This window comes from Phacochoerus africanus, chromosome 14 (genome assembly GCF_016906955.1).
Source record: "Phacochoerus africanus isolate WHEZ1 chromosome 14, ROS_Pafr_v1, whole genome shotgun sequence".
Taxonomy (NCBI): domain Eukaryota; kingdom Metazoa; phylum Chordata; class Mammalia; order Artiodactyla; family Suidae; genus Phacochoerus; species Phacochoerus africanus.
In genome coordinates, this window is record NC_062557.1 from 59,992,106 (window position 1) to 60,012,792 (window position 20,687).

At 64.0% G+C, this 20,687-nt stretch overlaps 2 protein-coding genes across 4 annotated transcripts in view; one reads left to right on the forward strand and one right to left on the reverse strand.

Moving 5' to 3' along the window:
- Window positions 1–58: 58 nt before the first annotated feature.
- On the reverse strand, window positions 59–18,123 carry DRC3 (dynein regulatory complex subunit 3). Its single transcript, XM_047757783.1, has 14 exons — window positions 17,818–18,123; window positions 17,360–17,457; window positions 16,865–17,026; window positions 14,910–15,026; window positions 12,830–12,996; window positions 9,799–9,945; window positions 8,613–8,732; window positions 8,103–8,215; window positions 7,257–7,431; window positions 5,623–5,754; window positions 4,052–4,122; window positions 2,598–2,721; window positions 430–561; window positions 59–338 (listed from the first exon to the last, which is right to left on the reverse strand). Exons 3-14 carry the CDS (start codon window positions 17,019–17,021, stop codon window positions 225–227), a joined length of 1,569 nt encoding a protein of 522 aa, XP_047613739.1. The 5' UTR covers window positions 17,022–17,026; window positions 17,360–17,457; window positions 17,818–18,123; the 3' UTR covers window positions 59–224.
- Window positions 18,124–18,526: 403 nt separating this feature from the next.
- The window catches only part of TOM1L2 (target of myb1 like 2 membrane trafficking protein), a 76,932-nt gene continuing 74,771 nt past the window's right edge, over window positions 18,527–20,687 (forward strand). For 2 of the 3 annotated variants that reach the window (XM_047758282.1, XM_047758283.1), the window contains exon 1: window positions 18,534–18,683. In XM_047758282.1, coding sequence (XP_047614238.1) covers window positions 18,632–18,683 — 52 coding nt within the window. In that variant the 5' untranslated portion in view covers window positions 18,534–18,631. Of the gene's footprint in view, window positions 18,684–20,687 lie in introns of all 3 variants that reach the window. The other variant, XM_047758285.1, reaches the window with a different exon arrangement.

Below are 20,687 nucleotides of genomic sequence, written 5' to 3' on the forward strand. Positions count from 1 at the left end.
GGGGGGGGGGGGGGGGTGACGCTGGAGCGGCACCAGTGGCGGGGGGGCGGGGGGGGGGGGGGATGTGACAGCCTCCCCCAGAGCGGCGGCGGCGGCGGCGGCAGCCTGGCCTGGGAGTCCCTCTCAGCAGACACCCACTGCTCGACGGGGGCACGGAGGCGGGGAGAGTAGCCGCAGAGTCCTTTATTCTTCCCTCGGTCTGGAGAGGGCGCGGGGCTGCTGCCCTAGTCCAGGAGCTCGGCGCACTCCAGGGCGTCCAGCTCCGTCTGCGCGTGGTCCGCATACTGGCTGATCTCCTTCACGCGCTTGCGGTTCCTCGTGATCTCGTCCCTGTGGATCTGCGGGGAGGCCACGGGTCCCTGACCTCGCAGCCCCCCCCCCCCCGCCCCGCCCCAGCCCCCAGGGTGCACCCCGCGGGTGGTCACTCACTCGGTCCAGCAGGTGTGTGCACCAGGCGTGGACCTTGGTCACCAGCTCATCCTCCCGACTGTCGATCTTGAGGAGGTGGACGTCGTGCGACGCCCCGACCGCGTTGACCAGCGTGTCTTTGTCGACAAAGAGCTGGGGAGGAGCGGGAAAGGGCGCGAGAGTCGGTCTGGCTGCCGCTGCCTGGGTCAGAGGCCGCCGGAGCCAGAGGGAAAGGGGCCCCCACCAGGGGAAGCGGCGCCCACCCTGCGTTCCCACTTCCTCTGGCTCATTTCTGGTGCCCACGCCAGGAAAGGGCCCAGGGGGACCTCCCCGAGGTTCTCAAGCCCGACACGCCCGAGACCCGCCCACCAGGTGGGCCGCATGAGGCTGGTGGAGGGACTGAGGCTGCTCTGAGGATGGAGGGCCCCCAAACGGATGGAGTCACCCCTGTCAGACCTGGGCCCCCCTGGGCTCCTGCCTTCTTGCTCCCCCCGAGTCCTACACCTCGTGGGACACTGCGGGGAGCGACCCCCCGCCAGGCCTGGCCGGTCCGGGTGTTCATGTGCTGTGCACAGGCTACCTGCCCCGACAGCCCAGAGTCCAGAGCAGGGAGCGCTGCCGGAGCCTTTGCCAGCGGCCGCTTCCGCTGTGCAGGGAGGGGACAGCGAAGCACCTGCCAGCTTATACTTGCAGGAGAGCGGGGCAGGGGTGCAGGCGGGCTTGCCGGAGTGGCCACCCTAACAGTCTCCAAAATACGGGCGGTGGATCTCGAGGGTTAGTTTCTCCGCCGGCAAAGTACGCCATGCTTGGCTGCACCTGGGCGAGCCGCACCCCCCAGGACCCTTCCGATGGGATGTTCTTGGCTCAGAGTGTTTTTCCAGAGAAGGTTCTGGGAACTCGCGTGGAAAACAGGCTTTCAACCTCGTCTCGCAGTTGCCCACTTTCCTGGCCACAGACTTCTTTCCAGGGGAAGGCCTGTCTGCATCGCGCGCGGAAGCCAGGCATGTTGGCCGGCACAGCCCACGGGAGGAGCAGCGGGTGACCTGGCTGCTGGCCCAGTCCCACTCTGTCACTCGAGTGCACCCTCCTGGACCCGCAGGTCTCCTGTTGCCCGGACCCCGTGTGGCAGCTAGTGGATGTTGAGGGCACCTGGGGAGCGAGGCTGGCTGGGCGCCTTGGTCCCCCGAACCCTCCCAGAGCACCGCAGGACTTGAGAGGGCAGGAGTGCCCGGGTTTGAAGCCAGGTCCTCAAGCAGCATCATCTCTGAGGCCCCCTCCCCAGCGTCCTGTCTGCAGACCAGAGTGCGTAACAGAGCTACCCCCCAAGGGTCCTTTGGGAGTTAACTTGTTTGCACGAGCCCCCAGAGAGTGGGCTTCTGTTGCTAGCCCCAGCCAGCCAGCAGCCTGAGTGTCCCAGGGCCACATGAACAGGTGTCAGGTGGCGCGGGGCAGAGCCGTCCTGGCAGGGGGAGGTGGCCCCTTTGTGTGTGACCCAGACCCAGGAGCAGAGTCCCAAAGAACTCATGGCCTGTGGACCGTCCGTTGGGGGCTCCAGCATGGCTCTTGGGGGCTGCCCGGGATGATGGCGCTTCCCGGTGTCTGGCGGACACAGTGTCTGCTGGTGTTTGGGAAGGAAGGAGGTGACACGGGGCCCCCTGACCGCATGAGTCTGCCAGGAGCTCAGACACTGGGCGTGCGTGGTGGTGAGACGTGTCCTTGGCTTCCAGGGTTGCCCAGGCAAGTCACGGGGCTGCGATAGAGACGGTGGGTGTCTCCACGGAGCTGACAGGGAGCTGAGGTCTGAGCGAGGAGGGCCACACACAGGTGGCCTGGGGACAAGTGCGCCTGGGGGATGGCAGCTGAGAGAAAGCCCCAAGGGCAGGTTGTGCACAAGCCCACGATGGCCGGGTTTGGCCTTTCAGAGGGTCTGGGGCCGCTGCCTGGAGGGCGGGAAGGCCAGTGGTGCCGCCAGGGGCGGTGGGGCTTGACCCAGTGGCCCTGGGGGTGTCAGCGGCGAAGGAAGGAAAGTGGCGCCCTTCCCAGAACATGGCACACCTGCTGCTGGACCTCAGCGCAGGAGACCCGGGGGCCCTGAGCGCTCCTCCCTGGGGTGCTGGGCCAGAGACCCCAGCAGTGCTTCTGACCGCTGAGTGCCGCCGCCCCCCGCGCGCCTCTGCCCCCGCGCTCACCGCCCGCACGTCGTCGGGCAGGTCCTCGTCCAGCTCGCCCTTGACCGTCTTCTCCAGGGTGTTGATGGCGGCCTCCAGGAGCTTCTCGTGGTGGTGGTTCTCCAGGTCCCGGCACTGAGCCATCGTGCGGCGCGAGTTAAGCCGGGGCGGGACAAGCAGCACCCACCCCCCCACCCCCCGGGCAGGGCCATCCCTTTGGCCCCCGGTCCCGCTCGTCCCTCGTCTCCATCCCCACCGCCTCCCTCCGCTCCAGCCCTTTCTAACGCAGCTCCAGAGCTCCCGCCGGGTCGGAACCTAGAGGCCTCTTGGAAGGCACCTGTCCTGCAGGCCTTTGCACAGGCCGCCTCCTGGGCCTGGAAGGTCCTCCCCAGCTTCCCAGCCGGCCCTGCGGCCCACCCTGAGGCCCTCAATTGGTGGAGGCTGCCTCCAGAGCTCTGTGCCCCCGCAGGACCTTGGACCCAGGAGGACAGGACAGGGTGACTTCTGGGGTGAACCTCTGAGCCCCAAATGTCCGCTCCTAACCTAACCTAACCTTTCTCCTGACCATCTCATCACGGATGAGCAGGCAGCATCCTCGGCACCGAGGCTGCCCCGCCCCGAGGGCATGCGCAGGGCAGGGTGTCCCGGAGTGAGGCCTCCTGGCGAGGTCAGGCAGCACCTGGGCTGCGAGCAGCAGCCTGCCAGGCAGCCCCCGATGGGGGGCCTTCCAAACTCTAACCAGGCGCCACTGTGCCGGGAGGTCAGAAAACATCCCTGGAACTTTCCAGGTGGTTGCCAGGTTTCTATCCTTTGAAGGTGGGCTTTTCTCCTCAGTGAAAAAACGGGAGGTTTTACACTCTAATTTCAAAGCTGCAGATTCCCACTAAATAGGGTCCTGTTTAGTCTCATGTTGGTGGAGAAAGAGACCTTTTTTTTTTTGGCTTCTTAGGGCCGCCCCCTCGGCATATGGAGGTTCCCAGGCTAGGGGTCCAATCAGAGCTACAGCCGCCGGCCTACACCACAGCCACAGCAACGCGGGATCTGAGCCGTGTCTGCGGCCTCCACCACAGCTCACAGCAATGCCGGATCCTTCACCCACTGAGCGAGGCCAGGGATTGAACCGTCAACCTCATGGGTCCTAGTCGGATTTGTTTCCGCTGCGCCACGATGGGGCCCCCGAGACAGACATCTTTCTGTAAACCAAACGGGGCGTAGGCATTTCCGGTAAGAGTGGAAGTCTGATTACAAGAGCGCTGATTTTTAACTATCCCTGCAACGCGTCTGAGGCACTGGTGGCAGTGGGAGGGGCAGGCATGTGACCCCACAGTTGCCACCTGGGAGGGGACCCCACTTCTTTTGGTTAAAAAGGCAGGTCCCTGCGCCCAGCCCCCTAGAGGCCAGGAGCGCTGGCGCAGGCCAGGTGACCCCCAGCACGGCCCGCACGCCCCCCACGGAAGGTCCTCAGGAAAGGATATAGGCTTTGGACGTTTTCAACGAACAGTCCCACCAGGTCGGCGATGTTCCTTTCAAACAGGCTTATGGTCTCCTGAAAACGACAAGGAGGCCGCCACCGCGCTCATTTAGGCTTGGACGCCCCGGGCCGTGCGCCGGCGGAAGGCGCTCCTTAGGCTGGAGTGGCGCCTCCGACCAACCGCGGAGCTTCCCGGGCGACACCCTGCCGCGACCCTGCCCGCTCTCCCTCCCAGCCGCTCCCCGGCAGCCACTCGGAGGTTCGTGGCCTTCTCCGGGCCTCTGCCCCAGCCCTGGCTGGCCCCTCAGCATGCGCACGCAGCCACCACCTTCCTTGGGGCTTCTCCGTGGCACCTGCCTCCACTTCCAGAGAAGCAGGGAGGGAGTCGCTAAGAGCCAGGCTGCCTGCCAGCCCCACCACCCTGTGTAACCCCGGGGCTTTAACTCCCCGGCGCCGCCTCAACCTCCCCATCTGTGCAGTGGGCTTCCTCCGCATAGTGACACATCTCCCGAGATGGCAGTGACGCATCAGTGGGTTTCTTCACACCGAATGCCTTGCGGGGTGTCTGGCAGAGAGGAAACCCTGGCCACTGTGCCTCTTACCCAGGTTTCTCGCTCTCAGGGCATCTGCCTGCAGGCCTCTCGGCCCCACCCCCACCCCCGGGGCCTCCCCGCACGGCTGCGCCCCACTGCTCTGCAAGGCATCCGGCCTCGCCCAGGTGCCAAGGTGAGAGCTGCTCCCTGTGAGCCAGAAGGACGGGCCATGCCCCTGACCTGCCGCAGGGCAGTGGCACGGGAGTCTGAGGCTGCAGGCTGAGCCAATTAAACATTTTCGAACGTGTGAACTCTTGTAATGAACAAAAGCAGGGTCACTGTAAAGCCCGACTCCGCCCTGGAGCTTCGGGTCCCTGGGACCCAGCTGCGACGCCAGCACGCAGGTTCTGGAGAATCCGGGGACGGTGAAAAGGGCTCCCCCTGCTCGAAGGTTGCAAGCCACTGCCTGAGCCCCCACCCCCCGCCGGGGCTCTCGGTTGCTTTCTGCAGCGCTGGAGCCTGCTGGCGGGTGGGGGTGGGACAAGCACCCCCGCTGCGGTGCGGCACCTCTCCTGTGTGACACGACACTTGACAAGTGAGGCCCTGCTGAGACGCCGTCTCCGGCCAGCGCAGCTTGCACCAAGGTCCCTGTCATCTGTGCCCTTCAGCCCCCGGCCCCCACGGTCTCGTAAACGCACGGGTCCGCCTGGCTGCCCAGGACCTTAGGAAGCTAAACCGCAGGCTCCTCGCGTGGCCCTGAGATGCCGCGACTGCAGGCTGTGCCGCTGGAGCCTTGGTTTCCTCCGGGGTCGGGGGGTGGGCAGCACCTGGACGGCTCCTGGGCTCTGCTTGCGTTAGGATGCGCATTAAGAGGTTCCTTCGGACGGGTCAGCGTTCCAGAGGAACGAGTGCTGCACGAGGACCCCTCATAACCGCAACGAAACGCAGTAGAAGCAGAGAAGGCCCCCGTCGCCACCACGCCACGTCGCTGGGACGCCTCCCTCCGGCAGGGGCGAGGCGCTCCCAGGAAGGCCCCGCTCACCTCCAGCTGCTCCGCCAGCTGCATCTCCAGCGTCATGAGTGCGTTGAACAGCTCGGCGACGCGCTCTCTGCACGCCACTAGCCTCGTCTCCAAGGTGGTCAGTTCAGACGCGTCTCGGATGGCGCTCAGGCTCTGGAAACAAAGCCTGCGCTTTAGGAACCCAGCGCTGAGCGTGGCCGTAGCTACCAAGACGGGAGGCGGCCCTGTGGCTCGTGGGGAGGAACGTGGAGCCCGGGGCCGCGCCGCCCGAGCCCGGCCGAGGCTGTCAGGGCAGGGCCTCTGCCAGCTGCTGCGTCCTTAGCTCATGGGGGAGGAGCAGTGGCCTCAGAGTCACAAGGACTCTGTGGCTCTCCCTGGGTCACCGTGCCACCTTCGGGCTCTGAACCTCGTCTCCTCAGGTCCAGGCTCGCAAGGCCCAGGGGTGAGGCGGCGTCTGTGAGGTCCCGGCTCCCACAGGGGCTCGGCTCCCAGCGCTGCCAGACTCTGGTAAGAAGCCCTTGGAGTTCCCACTGTTGGCACAATGGGACTGGCAGCGTCTCTGCAGGATCAGGACGCAGGTTCCGTCCCCAGCCTGGCAGAGTGGGCAAAGGATCTGGTGTAGGTTGCAGCTGTGGTTCAGGCCTGATCCCTGGCCTGGGAAATGCATGTGCCACAAGGCAGCCGAAAACAGAGACCCGCAGCAGGAACGCACGCAGGCCGAGCCGGAGGGAGCCGGCTGGGCCCGCACACGCCCCACGAAGGAGCAGAGGCAGGTCCGTCGGCAAGGTGGGCGCTCGTGAGCTGCAGAGCACGTGCATCCCAGCCTGCACCCAGTGCCAGCCCGTCTCCAGCGACGGACACGATGCCCTCAGAGTCACGGGCGTGACTGGGGCCACGGCTGCCTCGTCTGGAGAAGACCAGCCCCCTCGCTGGCTCAGACTGACCCGCAGACATTCCTGCCGGGGCCCAGACGAAAGGTAAAAATAAAGCCACAAAAGCACGTGAGGAAAAAGTGGGGGACCTTCCCTAAACAACCCGAGTGCAGAAGCCCTTTCTACCCGTCCCCAGGAGAAGAGCAGCAATTCTGCTACATAAAATGTTTTAAAATTGTGAGTATCAAAAGCACCATCGACAAAATGACAAACTGGGAAAATATTTGCTCCCCGAACATTTCACTGACAGAGCTAATGCCTCACTCTATAAAGAGCCTACAAAGAAAATTCTTTCTGCTGTTTTGGGGGCGGGGCACGCCCACGGCATATGGAAGTTCCCAGGCCGGGGATCCAAGCTGAGCTGCAGCTTCAACCTTCACCATGGCTATGGCAACGCCAGATCCTTAACCCACTGTGCAGGGCCGGGGATCAAACCCAACCTCTGTAGAGACAACACTGGATCCTTAACTGCTGTGCCACAGTGGGAACTCTGTAAATTTTTTTTTAATAGAGATACAGAGATAGAAACCAAAAACCAAATGGAAAAATGGGTAAGGGCCTGTTACAAGGGCAAAGAGTTTACAGAGTAAGAAATATAAGTGGAGCTCCCTGGTGGCTCATTGGGTTAAGGACCTGGCCTTATTGCTGCTATGGCTGGAAACAGGGACAACGACCGTGGGTCAGGGGTCGTCGAGCAGGAAAGGGGGGGAGGGCGGGGCCCACCAGCAGGTGCGTCTCCTCAAACTTGGCGATCCTTTGCCTGCCCTGCTCCTGGTTCTCCTGGATGGCCTCCTGGACACACTGGCTGAAGGTGTCCAGCTCCGCCTTGCGCTTCTCCTGCTGCTTCAGGCCGCACTCAAATAGGTTCAGGCAGACGATGACGAACTTGTCCCTGTAGGTGAGCGGCCGTTAAGGAGGCGTGCGGCGGCTGGGGAGGGGCGCAGAGCTGGGGGCCCGGGGGATTCGGGAAGGAGTTCTGCGTGGAGGAGGAGGCGCAGAGGTAAGTCTCTGGGGGACCTGAGGGGGCAGCCTGCACCTGGGCCTCCGAGCTGCTGATGTCCAGGCCGCAGTGGACACAGCGGCTGCGGAGGTCACCTCGCTGCTCTGGGCTGGGGTCAGGCGGGCAGCAGAGGGAGGGGTGGGGGATGCGCGCCCCCTCACCCCGGTGTGTGCGGGGCATTTGTTTGAGAGCAAGTCTCTGCCTCACGGCCACCCCCCTCGCCGCCTCTGCTCAGCGCTCAGCCCATCCTGCATCCCTCACTCAGCGTTTAAGCTGCGATGACAAAGGCCCAGGCTCGGCCCGTGACCCCTCACTGTGCGACCTGCACAAGGCCCATCTCCAAGCTTAGCTTCCCCAGCGACAAAGTGGGATCCAGAAGGACCCCCGTCCATTGGCAAGGGACAGACTAAGATACCGGGTGCAGAGCCCCGGGGCGGGTGATGAGGGCCAGAGCCCCGGACGTGCTGCAGTGCCTCAGCTCTGGTCCTCGCTGCCCTGAGGCCTGCAGAGTGGAAGGGCTCTCCCCAGGACACCCGGGCCCTGTGGGGTGGCTGTGGATGGAAGGATATGTCTCCAGGAGCTCGCCCACGCCAGGCAGGCAGGCCAGCTTGCTGCCCTCCACGTCCTCGGCGTACATGCTCTCAAAGAGGAAGGGGCCGTTCAGATTCTCCACGAAGGCAGCCTGCGGGCAGAGACACAGCGGGGCTCCTGGGCACGGTGCCCAACGCTCAGGAAGGCAGGGCGCTGATGGACATGCACAGGGCCTGGTGCGGGCGGAGGACCAGAGGCCGAAGACAGAGGTTGCCCGCTCCGTCTGGCTGGAGGGCCTGCCCGGGACGTGCCAAGGCGTGGAGGGGCAGGGCTGCTCTGAGGGACTGTTTCTGCAGAGTCCCGGCCCTTGTGCAGCAGCGGGACCTGGGGCCGAGGGGGCGGGGACAGGACAGCCCGACGGCCCTGCTGTGACGGCCCTGGCAGACCAGGCGGCCCTGGGCACCAGCTGTCTTCAATCAGGAGACAGGCTTGGGGGTCTGGGCCCTGCGGACCTTCGCGAACTGGCCTCCTGGCCGGGGCAGGCGCACCTTGTGCTCTTCCAGCTCCTCCCGCCGGGCCTGCTCATCTTCCTGCTGGGCCTGAAGCAGGTTCTCGCGGTGCTTCAGCTCGTCGAGGCTGTACTGGTGCTTCACCTCCGCCAGCTCCTTCTGTGGGAGGAGCAGGAAGGGGCATCAGGGCACGGCCTCCTGCCACTGCTCCAGTCTGGGCGGCACGGGCGTCCTTCCTCGCCAGCCTCCCCAGTGCCTGAGTCTACGGCCGCGGACAGGAGGGATCCGCAGGGCAGCCTGCGGGCGGGGCCCTCAGAGGGATGCCCGCGGGGAGAGAGGGGCGGTGGGTGCCCCAGCCGCAGGCCTGCACCCCATCCCCCGCCAGCACTGGGGGCTGCGGGGGCCCCAGCGGCCTTCGCTGGGCTAAGGCTTCAGGTGCAAGCCCCGCCCTCCGTTCCCACGGCCCCGCCTCTCCCAGGACCACGGCCCCGCCCCCTCTGCTCCCAACACCAGCCCCTGCTGAAACCTGCAGGGTCCTCTGCCGGCAGCAGGCCAAGACCTGAACCCCAGCACCGCCCTCCTGCCTGTCCCCAGCCTCTCCCCACACAAAGCCCCCCCAAGCTCACAGCCCCGCCTATCCTGAGTGCTTTGCTGGGACTGACCACTGGGCCTCAGGGCCAGGCTTCAGGCAGAACCCAGGGCCTCGACTTAAAAGTGGCCTGTTAGAAACAGGGGGAGCCCACAGCCTGCCCCCAGCCCTCGCCGGCCTTGCCTGGGCCTGGCTGCCTGGTGGCCTGAGCCTGGCGGCGTTAGCGGGTGAGGGACAGGCAGCCACGCGGATGAGGGAGTATCAGGGGAGCTGCTCTGCGGAACTGTGCTCCTAAAACCATTTCCTTGGTGCTAATCTTGGTGCTTCCAGACAGAGCCTCTGAGTCAGAAGGAGGCAGACTGTGCTGTCTGCCTTCTGGAAACTTCCGAGGACCAAGGAGAGAATGCTTGGGGAGGGGCCGGGAACCTGCAGTGTCAGGCCCTGCACAGTTTTATGATGAGCAAGCATCAAGCCTTTCAAAGTATCGTCCGAATGAGAAAACCCAGACCTGAGAGACCTGGGGTTCAAAATCCGATTCTTGTAACGGCTCTGGGACCAGAGCCACCGCGCTCCTTTCAAGACGCCCGGGGCCCGGGGGCGCACGCAGGGCCGGGAGACCCGGAGGGAGACACTCGCCGTGTGGTCGTCGATGCGCCGGAAGTCCAGGTACACGAGGTCCGGGAGGTAGGCACACACGAACATCTTGTAGTCGTCCTGCTCGGCCACGGGGTTCCCGGCGAGGCTGAGCGTCCGCAGGCCCTTGAATCGCCGCAGGTAGATGACCTGGGAGAAGGGGGAGAAAGGCCCGTGTCCTGCCCACGCTGCCAGCTCCGCGAGCAGGGTCAGGATGGGGGGATGGGGGGCCCGGGCCACAGGCACTGGAAGGACTCCGAGGAGGTGGGGAAAGCTGCTTAACAGCTGTGGGTTGCAGTCTCCTCATCTGCAACGTGGGAATGGGAACGAGCTGTGTAGGTGGAGAGAGGCCCGATGCCACACGCCATGAGCAGCACTGGCAATAGTGGGCCTGGCTGTTCTCACCACTGCCAGATGCAGAACGGGCAGCATATTCCAACCAGTAAGTGCTGAGGGCTTTTCTAACCATAAGCCTAGACCTAACCCTAACCCAACCATAAGCCTAGACCTAACCCTAGGCCTAATCCTAACACTAAGCCCAAAACTGACTTTAAACCTAGGCCTAACCTAAGCCTAGGCCTAACCCTAAGACGAACCCTGATCCTAACACTAGCCCTAAGGCTAAGCCTAACCCTGACCCTGACCCTAGCTTTAAGCCTAACCCTGGCCTTGGCCCTAACCCGAAGCCCAAAGCTTTACAGTAAATGGAGCCTCACTCATAGTTATGCTGGACCAGCTGGATGGCAGCTGGCGGGCTGTCCACTAACTTTATTCTCTCTCTGCTCTGTCTTTGGTAAAGTCAACAAACAAGTCATCACGTAAGCCAGCACTTCATCGATAGCAGCTACTGCGCTGTGCGGAAGAAGAAACCTAGGTGCTTTTAGGAAGGAATTTGTCTTTTTGTTTGTTTGTGTTTGTCTTTGTAGGGCTGCACTCATGGTGTATGGAAGTCCCCAGGCTAGGGGCTGAATCAGAGCTGCAGCTGCCGGCCTACAGCACAGCTCACAGCAACGCCGGATCCTTAGCCCACTGAGCGAGGCCAGGGATCGAACCCACATCGTCATGGACCCCAGTCGGGTTCGTTACTGCTGAGCCATGATGGGAACTCCTTTTGTCATGAGTTTATTCATTCAACAAATATCCTCAAGCACCTGCCAGGCTTCAGGCCTATTCTAAACCTTGGGGACACAGTGGGAGCAGAGCCCTCAAAGCAGGAGCTGACATTCTAGGGGCAGGGAACAAGTAGAGGAGTTCCCACTGTGGCCTGATGGGATTATCGGTATCAGTGGAACCCAGGGACACAGGTTCGATCCCTGGCCGGGCACAGTGGGTTAATGACCCTGTGTTGCCTCAGCTGTGGTGTAGGTCACAACGGCAGCTCAGATCCAATCTCTGTCCCGGACCTCCATATGCCTCAGGGTGGCCCAAAAAGAAAAAGTAAGAGAGTTCCTGCTGTGGCACAGTGGGTTAAGAACCTGACTCCAGCGGCCTGAGGCACTGTGGAGGTGTGGGTTTGGTCCCTGGCCCAGCACCGTGGACTAAAGGAGCTTGCGTTGCTGCAGCTGTAGCTCGCATTCAATCCCCGGTCCAGGAACTTCCACAGGCTGCATCTGGCCATTAAAAAAAAAGTTAAAAAGTCGTCATTACTGTTTGGCGGCAATACTCTAAGAACTCAAGGGGGGGGGGGCAAAACCAGCAGAAGCCAAGGCCCCAAGGCAAGAAAGAGTGGGCCCTGTACCAGATCCCAGCGAGGCCAGGAGGCTGCAGCGCGCTGGGGAGGGGCTGCCTAGGTCTTGAGGCCGGAGTGTTGACAAGGCAGCGTCGATTCACCTGTGACCTCGGGGCTGCGGGCGGGAGTGTGAATTTTGTTCGAAGGGAAGGGGAGCCAGTGGAGCTTTAAGTGTATGTGGGTGGGGAGTTAGGATCTGACTTAGTTTTTAACGAATCCAACAAGTATCCACGGGGACGTGCGTTCGATCCCTGACCTCGTTCAGTGGGTGAAGGATCTGGCGTTGCCCTGAGCTGTGGCGTAGGTCACAGATGTGGCTTGGATCCCTCGTGGCTGTGGCTGTGGTGTAGGCTGGCAGCTGTAGCTCCGATTGGACCCCTAGCTTCCATAGGCTGCAGGTGCGGCCCTGAAAAAAAAATCACCCAAGAGAGAAAGGCTGGGTACCAGCATGTTGTGGGTGGTGAGCGGGACCGGCCTTCTCAGAACTGCTGCTGGGTTCGTACCCGGTCCCACTTCTACAGATGGCGGTTTGGCAAAATACATCAAAAGGTAAAAGCCCACGTGCCCTCAGACCCAGCAGCTCCGCCTCCAGGCACCTGTCCAGGTGCAAAGTCGGCCGTGGTCAAGGACGTCCCGTGTGGCCTGCGTGTGACAGCAGGAGGCGAGAAACAACTGGAGTGTCCACCCGTGGGGGCTGGAAAAAGCCATCCCACCCAGCAGGGGAGGGCTGATGTCCCCAAGCTGCTCAGCCCCCCTTCCTCAGCGCCGCCACACCCTCTAGTCCGGCCTCAGCTGCCGCTGTGACGCACTGAGGCTGCATCGCCCGCCTCAGCCTGCTCTCTGCCCGCTCGACAGCCCAGCCCCCAGCCAGGGTGGGAGGGGTGAATGCCTCGGGGGCAGGGCTGGGGGGGATGCCGCGTCTGGACAGTGGCCCCACCACGCACGGCGCCACCTCAGTGACCCCTGCAGGCTGGCTCCTGCTGTCCCAGGCTCAGCCAGTTTCCTGAGGTCGCCGCGTGGCTCCCAGGGCCTTGCCCCCGCCCGGGGGTGGGGTGTTGAGCCTCTCCACTCTGCAGGCAAAGCAGAACCCCACCTCGCTCGCCTGAGGGGCCCTCACCTCCGCAGGTGCTTGAGAGAGTGGGGGGGCAGGGCAGGGCCCCCCAGGAGAGGCCCACACGGGCACCCAGACGGGCCCCCGCGGGCTACGAGGGCATCTCCATGTCCTCGGCGCTGGGGGTCCACGTTTCTAGGCGCTGGGAAGGGTCTAGAGGCCTGCCCGCCCGCCCGCCCGGTGCCCAGGCTCACGTTGGTCAGGTTCGCGATCCGGTTGTTGCCCAGCGACAGCACCTGCAGCCTGACCAGGGCGTCCAGCGAGTCCACCTTGGAGATGCGGTTGTTGAACAGGCTCAGGTCCTCCAGGCTCTCCAGCGAGTCCAGCCCCTCGATGGCCTCGATGTTGTTGAAGGACAGGTCTGGAGGACGAGGGCCGCGGGGCCCGGGCCTGGCTCAGGGCAACTGTCCCAAAACAGACCCACGGCCTCTCCGGCCAGGCCGCCCACCCTCCTGACCGGGGACAGAGGCTCTCGGCTCTGCGGCCCCCGATCTGGGATGGAAGACGCAGGTCAGGACGCGCGTCTTGGGGTGGGGCCCCCGCCAGCCCGCGTCGCATCTTTGGGGACAAAAGCGCTTTTCCCCACTGCAGGCGCGGGGGTCTGGCTCAACCCTGCCTTGGAGCACCGACGGCCCGGAGACCCAGGCTGGACCCTCCGTGAGCTTTCAGCTAAAGCCACCTGGTCAAAGGGGGTGTCTAAGTTTGGTTGCCTCGCTGGGGACCGTCACCTCTGACGGTTGAGACAGAGAACCATCCCCACCTCACCAGGCTGTCCCAGGGCGTTTCGTGGTTTAATTGTCAGGGGTGACAAAGCCAAGATTCAAAGGGGCTGGTGGCAAAGTGCCCGGGAGCGAGAGCGCGGAAAGAAAGCGAGGCTAGCGGCTCCCGTCGTGGCGCAGCAGCAATGGACCTGGCCAGGAACCATGAGGACGCAGGTTTGATCCCTGGCCTCGCCCAGTGGGTTAAGGATGCGGCATTGCCGTGAGCTGTGGAGCAGGTCTAAGATGCGGCTCGGATCCCGCGTTGCTGTGGCTGTGGTGGAGGCCGGCGGCTACAGCTCTGAGTGGACCCCTAGCCTGGGAGCCTCCATATGCTGGGGGTGCAGCCCTAAAACAAACAAACAAAAAACCACAAAAAACCCTGATGTTCCAGAGGCTGAAGTAACTAGTACAAAATGGGTCAGGACGCTGGCAGAGCTGGGATCCGGCAGAGCCGGTCCGCCAGCACCACGCGGGCCGCTTCCTGTCCTGCTCTGCAGCCACAGGCAGCCGTTTAGCAGTGGGGGTGGGCGGGGCGGACCTGATACGCCGCGTTCCCCGAGATCTCTGCCGATTTCAAGCTACCGGCAGGACGTCCCTGAGGGTGAAGTGGGGTGGGATGTGGCCATCAGCTTTTGGGGGCCAGTTCTGGCGACTCCAGCTCATCCTCGGCGGTGGAAGAGCAGATGGGGCCCCCAGCAGGGCCTGTGCGGGCAGGTGGGGGCTGTGCAGAACCTCAAACCCCCTCTCCTCACCCCCTCCCCTGCACCCCAGGGACCCAGCTCTTCCTGGTGGTGGTTCCATCCCTGGTGACTAGCGCTTGGCTGGACAAAGGCGGACTTCCGATTCTGAGGGGTAGCCTGACCTCTTACCAGAACCTTCCCCGGGACTCTCTCATCCCCGTGCCACAAGCCACGGAACCCGGGGTGCTAGCGGGGGCGTGGCTCGGGCCTGGGCTGCCCCTCCCTCTCCCCCTCCACCTGCTGCACGGACAGATGTCTCCTGGCCGTGCAGGTCGCCCAGCCCGGGAGCAGCGTTACAGGTGCTGGGCTGCTGGGAGGGGCCGTCTGGGGCCAGAGACCGGGCCTAGCGGCCAGGAGACCTGGCTCTAACTTGTTTCTGCTGCCCGTCCTCTCGGCCTCCACACCTGAACCGGCGGCGTGATCCTGCCTGCGGGGTTGCTGTGGGCTGGCAGCCGGCAGCACACGCAGCTGAGCGTGTTCTGCCAAGTGGGAGGGGCCCAGGCCCGGGCTGCCCGTGCGGGAGGGCGGGATGGAGGCGCGTGGCTCTGGGGTCAGACAGGCTTGGGTCTGGGTCCCAGCGCTGCTGTGCCTTGGCCGCGGCACTCTGGGCAAGTGCCTGGGCCTCTGGGAGCCTCCCAGGATGGCCACCCGGGCTCAGGACGGCCCCGGCCAGCCCTGCCCCCACCAGCCATGACGGTGCCTCCCTGGGCCAGCACGTGGGCACCGTTCGGCAGGGCCCTGGCGCCTCGGAGTCAGACGGGGGCCTCGCTCACCCAGCCAGACCAGGCGCGTGAGGCGCTCCAGGCCCTCGATCTTCTCGATGACGTTGTTATCCAGCTGCAGCTTCCGCAGGTTCTCAAAGGGCCAGAGGTTGTCTATGCGGAGAATGTCTGAAACGAGGACGGCCTGGGCTGCTCCCAGCCTGCGCCAGGGTTGGGATGCAGTGCCAGCGTCCCGGGGGCTGGATGACCGGCGGTGACCATGGGGGAGACCAGGACCCCGCCCCTCGGAGCTCGGCGTCCCGAGGAGGGCTGCTGCCCCGGGGCCCCTGAGGACTGGCAGGGGCCGAGGGTGGGGTGGGGGTGCAGGGCGGAGGTGGGCAGCCCCCAGGGCAGGGACGCGCTGCACTGGCCCTCGGATGGCCTGGGCTCAAGACCCAGGGCACAGGCAGCCCCCCACTCCGTCCTCAGGTGACAAACAAGAGCAAAGCTGCAGGGACGGCCAGTCACCTGGGGCGGCCGTCGGGAGGGTGCTTCGGCTGTGTGGACAGAAACGCTTCATGTCCGTGCCCTCCGACCCTGTCTCTACTTGCAGTCTGTGGGCAGAGACACGCTGGGCGGGTGCAGGCCCAAGAGGGCGGAAAGACGGGCCTGTGCCCCCGCACGGGCTGAAGGGCCTGACCCGCAGCCGACCCGTCCCCTGGCTCCTGAGACGGGCAGAGCTCGGTCCCGTCACGGCCACCAAGAGCTCCGAGCAAAGCTCAGTGTGACAGGCACACACTGTGGGTGCAAGATTCTAGAGGCGGGACCTCGTCCCCAGCATTCCTAGAAGCCACAGAGCGCTGCTGTTCACGCCGCTTTTTCCTGTTTGCTTTTGTGAGCACTTCCAGAACTTAGCGAGTTAGAATGTGCTCATTAAAAGAATGTCCTCGGACCCATCTCCACGGGGCTGTTGCCATCGCCCCCTATTCTCTCCTTAACTCTCACCTCCTGGGCGAGGCCCCTGACCCGACCCGTACGGAGCCCCGCGCACTGCGCCCCTCCGCTCCTCCAAGCGCACCAGCTCCGGACACACCGCTGGACTTCTTAGGTTTCTGTGTCCCCCTCCCTTGAAGGTGAGCTCCCCGGAGACGGGGTTTTTTTTATCTTTTTTGTTCCCAGTTGAGTCCCTGGTGCCCAGAGCAGCCCCCGGCCTGGAAGAGGCACGTGGTAAACAGTGGGGGGGGGGAAGGGGCAGCGGGAGGCAGTCTAAAGCCCCCCTGACACCCTCCCTGCCATCCCTTGAAGCCTGCTGCTCTGGGCAGCCCAAGGGCTTCGTGAGGCTGGGCCCGGCCTGCCCGGCGCAGCACCCCGTCCTCGGGTATGTCTCGGTAGCCCCCTGTTGTCGACTGATGAGCGCAGGCCAGCGCGGAGGCCGGGGCAGAGCAGAGACGAGAATCACTGTGCCCTCTGCCGAGGCCCGCCAGCACCGGGCCGGGGGGGGGGTCGCAGGGCCCGTGCCTACCTCTCCTGCCCCCTGTGCCGCCTCACTGGCTCCCTGAGTGAGCCCGGCAGCAGGCTTGTTGTCTCACCTTGTCCCCCAACTCGTGCGGGAGACAGGGCCTGCCGTCACCTGGGCTCGCAGATGGGACACAGGATCTGCCAGGTCGCAGGCACGTCTCCCACCAGGCTGCCCTGGCTCCTGCGGGCCCTGCCCTCCTGCTTCGGGCCCTTCCTCTGAAGCTTCTCCCCAGCGCGGCACCCCTCCCTGCCTTCCTGACCACGTGGGCCCACCTTCCTAAGCTCCCCCCGCCCTTGGGAACTTGCACAAGTGGTCCACGAGTGGGAGAGTGGGAGAATGTCCCCTTTCCTGCTCGTATTCAGAGTCGGGGGGCTCTGGGTGCTCAAGGGCTAAGGGCACCCAGCGCTTTACAGCCCCTGGTGCTGGTCCTGGGCCTCCTGCCCCGGCAGGACCACGGACTGGGCAGGAACTCGGGGCTGCCCGGCGCCCGCCCCGCCAGGATACGCACTCTGGAAGTCCAGCTGCAGGGACAGGACGTCCTTGAAGAGGACACCCTCCTGCTTGGCCAGCTGCCCAGCCTCCTCCTGGGGGCCCTGCTCCCCCACGGCCTGCTTGAGCATGTGGTCGTCAATCACCCTGGGCTCCACGTCCCCCAGGCGGCTCATCCTCCCTGGAAAACACCACGTCTCTTCCCCAGGCTGCTTCCCAGCCTCCCTTGGCGGTCGGGCTGGGGTCCCTTCACAGTGCCCTGGGGCGTCATGGTGGCCACGGACACTCTGAGGTCGGTCCCCTCCCACCCTTGGCTGCCGCACCTGGGCTGCTCCAGGGCCCCACGGGCACCCAGCCTGCCTGGCACCCACCAGCAAGGCTGCATCTCTTGGCCCCACAACCACAGTTGTGACCTCGCCACGGCCCTGGTGCCCACAGTGTTCTGTGTAGCCTCTGCAGCTCAGCTGCGGGGAGTTTATAATCTACCACCCATCAAGGGTCCTTGGTGACTTGCCTGACAATGGTGTCGTTGTAGGTGGGGGAAGTCGCAGAGAGTTTTACCCCACTGTCACCACAGTCGCCTCCTCACACAGAACCAGATCCAGAATTGTCCTGCAAAACAATTGTCCAACTGGACCTGAAAAATAGAGCCCCTGTTGGCCATGAATCAGAAAGAGAAAACGCACCATTTACCCTGTGTCACTGGGTGCCAGTGCACACTTGGTGTTAAATGACAGGCCAGCTCCAGGAGCCATGAGAGAGGGGAGCCCTAAAGCCCTAATTTCCCAGAGAAGGGAAACTAAGGCTGGGGAAGGGACAGACATGGACTCGGCATCCACATCCAAAGCCACAAGTCTTTACCAAGAGGAAGATTAGGTCTAACTAAGCAAGAGGAACAAGTTAGCGGCAGTGGAGAGGTGGGAGCGAGGGTCCGTGATGCCCTCTTGAAGAGGTATCGCTAGGCCAGGGTACCTCTCTCTGGGTTGGAGGCCTGTGTGTATTTGGGGCCTGTGCCCAGAGGGAACGTTTCCCCAGGTCCTTTTCCAACGAGGCCGGGAGGAGGCTGCCAGGGGGCCTGGGCCCTCCTCCAGGTGGGGCGGCCGGCGGGCTCCTCCGGGAAAAGGTCAGGTCCTCCCGCAGCCTTTGAGTTTCAGCCCCAGATTCTCAGCTTCTGCGCAGTTCCCCGCGGGCTCCCTTCCTCAGCGCCCGGTTGCTAGGGGAACCAGGAGCCGCACTCCGTTGCTAGGGAGAGTCTGGGGCTAGACATCCTGGGTGAAAGTTGACGGCCACGTGATCACATTTCTGGGCGGGGAAAGCCTCCCGGCACCAATCCGCTGTAGAGAAAACAAATACTTGTCCAATCAGCGGTTTCTATGGGCGGGGAACTTGGTATCCCCGCCCCCTACCTACGTGACTGACTCGTCTTTTGCCCAATAACAGTAAGGACTCCTTCGATTGACCAATATACAGGTGAATCAACATACACAGACTTTCGTTCGGAGGCGGGCCAGGGGAGGTGACGGAGATTCCTGTGACCTAGCTCGCGACCCCGCCCAATCGGACGCGGCAGGGTGGGCGGGGATTCGCTGAGGGAGGTGTAGGGGCCAATCGGAAGAGGGCAGGGCAGCCGTCGCCCAATAGAAACGCGGCGGGGTGGGGCTGGGACGGGCGCCGGCGTTCCGGAGGGTGGGGCGGGGGCAAGTGTCAGTCTGGCCGGGAGCGCGGCGGGGGACGCGGAGACCCGGCGGCTGACTCGCTCCGGCCCCTGCCGAGCCGTCCGCCCAAGATGGAGTTCCTCCTGGGGAACCCGTTCAGCACCCCGGTGGGGCAGTGCCTCGGTAAGGCCCCCACAGCGGCGCCCGGAGGCCTGGGCGAGGCTCCGCGCGTCCCTGCGCGGCAGGGCCCAGCAGCCCCCCCCCCCCCCCCCGCCGCGACAGCACCGGCCGGGGTCGAGCAGCCCTCGGGGGAGCGGGAGGCCGGCGCGCTCTTGAGGACACGGTGGGGGGCAACCTGCCCCACCTCGGGAAAGGGGGCGGCCTGCTCGCGGGGCGCCCGCGGGGCCTGGCCGCCGACCCCCTGTGACCTTGTGCGAGTCACTGCCCGGTCCGGTCTGAGGTGCCCCGTCTGTCAGAGGCGGGAGCTGATGTCCCCTGTGCTCGTCTCTGCCCCCGGCTGTTGCTTCCGCGCGTTCTTACATTTGCCAACGCGGAAATCTTCGGGGACAGATAGAGGGGTGCTCGCCGGCCTGATCCTGTGTGGGCGCCGGGATGACCAGCATCCCCGGGGGAGCGCCCGAGGTGTGGGTGAGGACCACCAGAGGGCCGGCGGCCACTGGACTCTGCTTACTGCAAAAAGCAACTTGCCTTTCCAGCCGAGGCTGGAGCTTAGGCCGAGTGCCCTCGGTCAAGCGTGTTGATTGGTTTCTTTGAAAACTGGGTCCTCCTGGTTGGAGGAAGGTCTGGAACAACGTCTTTGGTGAGCAGGGACCTTTGGCGTCCTCGCCAGCCTGGCTGGGTCAGGCCGTGGTGACGTGGTTCTTTTCTGCCTTGCTGGGGCCTGGGAAAGCCCTGAGGCATCTCGGGTGGGCCGGCAGGCGTTTGGGAGCCTTTCTCGTGTCCATGGTGTGGGGGCTCTGACGTGGTGACGGACTGGGCGCTGGATGAGTCTCTTCTGGCCCTTGCCCACTGCTGCCCCTTCCTTCTTCCTCAGCTGCTCCCCCGCTGCATCCTGATTCCAGAAACTCATTTCTCAGTTGGGAAGCGAACTCCCGGCGGCTGTCGGAGGGACCCGTGGACTTGGGGGAAGTTTTTTCCCTTTTTCTGGCTCCTGTGCAGTAAGAAGCTCTGCACCTTTGAAGTGCCGAGGTCGTTGACGGGGTGTGTACGTTAAAGAGGATTTAAAACATGCAGATGTGAGGGGTGTGCAGGTGCAGAGAGCGTGAGGCTTCCCTCGGGAAGACCTGAGTTGGCGCCACGCCCAGTTCAGCCCTGGACCCCCAAACCCTGGGCACCCCGCTGAGCCTGGGTCTGCTCCAGAGGGAAGGGGAGGCAGGGTGCTCTGTGTTCAGGTGGTGCGGGTTTCGGTGAGATGATGGGTGAGCCTGGAACACAGTCGAGGCTCAGTTCGTCGGAGCTGCCGCAGTTGTTCTCAGGATGACTCAGGCAGGGTGAGTTTTCTATCTGGAGTGTGGGACAGCCAGCCCACCTCTGGACAGGCCCCCGGGTCTGCCGGCCCTCGAACGAGACCCTGGACCATGAAGAGAGTGGGCCCTCCTCCCCGCCAGTGAGCCACGGGCAAGGCCGCGGCGTGTCACACTTCCGTTGGGGTAGATGCCCAGAGGCCGCAAGGAGGTTCTGGGTATGTTCTGCGTTGTTGTGACTGAGTGTAGAATTGACTCTCGTGACGCGTCGTGTGGGTAGTGTTCCTTTAAAAGCACGTGCCAGGGGCCCGTTCGCAGGGCAGCGCAGAAGGAAAACAGCAGCCATGCCGGCATCGGGTAACGGCCGAATCCCCCAGCAGTTGTGCAGCTGCTCCGTGAAGTGGGTTTTATTGTCCTTCCCGCTTTAGGGATGGGGAAACTGAGGCTCAGCCAGCGAGCGGGACCCAGATTTCACAGCTGGGCTTGCTGGTGTCGGGGAGGGAACACACATGCATGGGACAGTGATGACAGAAGGAAGGCCGCCTTAGCTGTGCTCAGGGGACAGAAGTGCTGCCAGGGGGTCCGGAGGAGTGGGCCCTGTGCCCTTGAGACTGAGGGCTGTTTGTGAGGGTGGGAACCGCCCCGGCAGAGAAGAGGCCCCTGCGCCTGGGGCAGGTTGGGGGGGTGTGGGCACCTCCCGGTG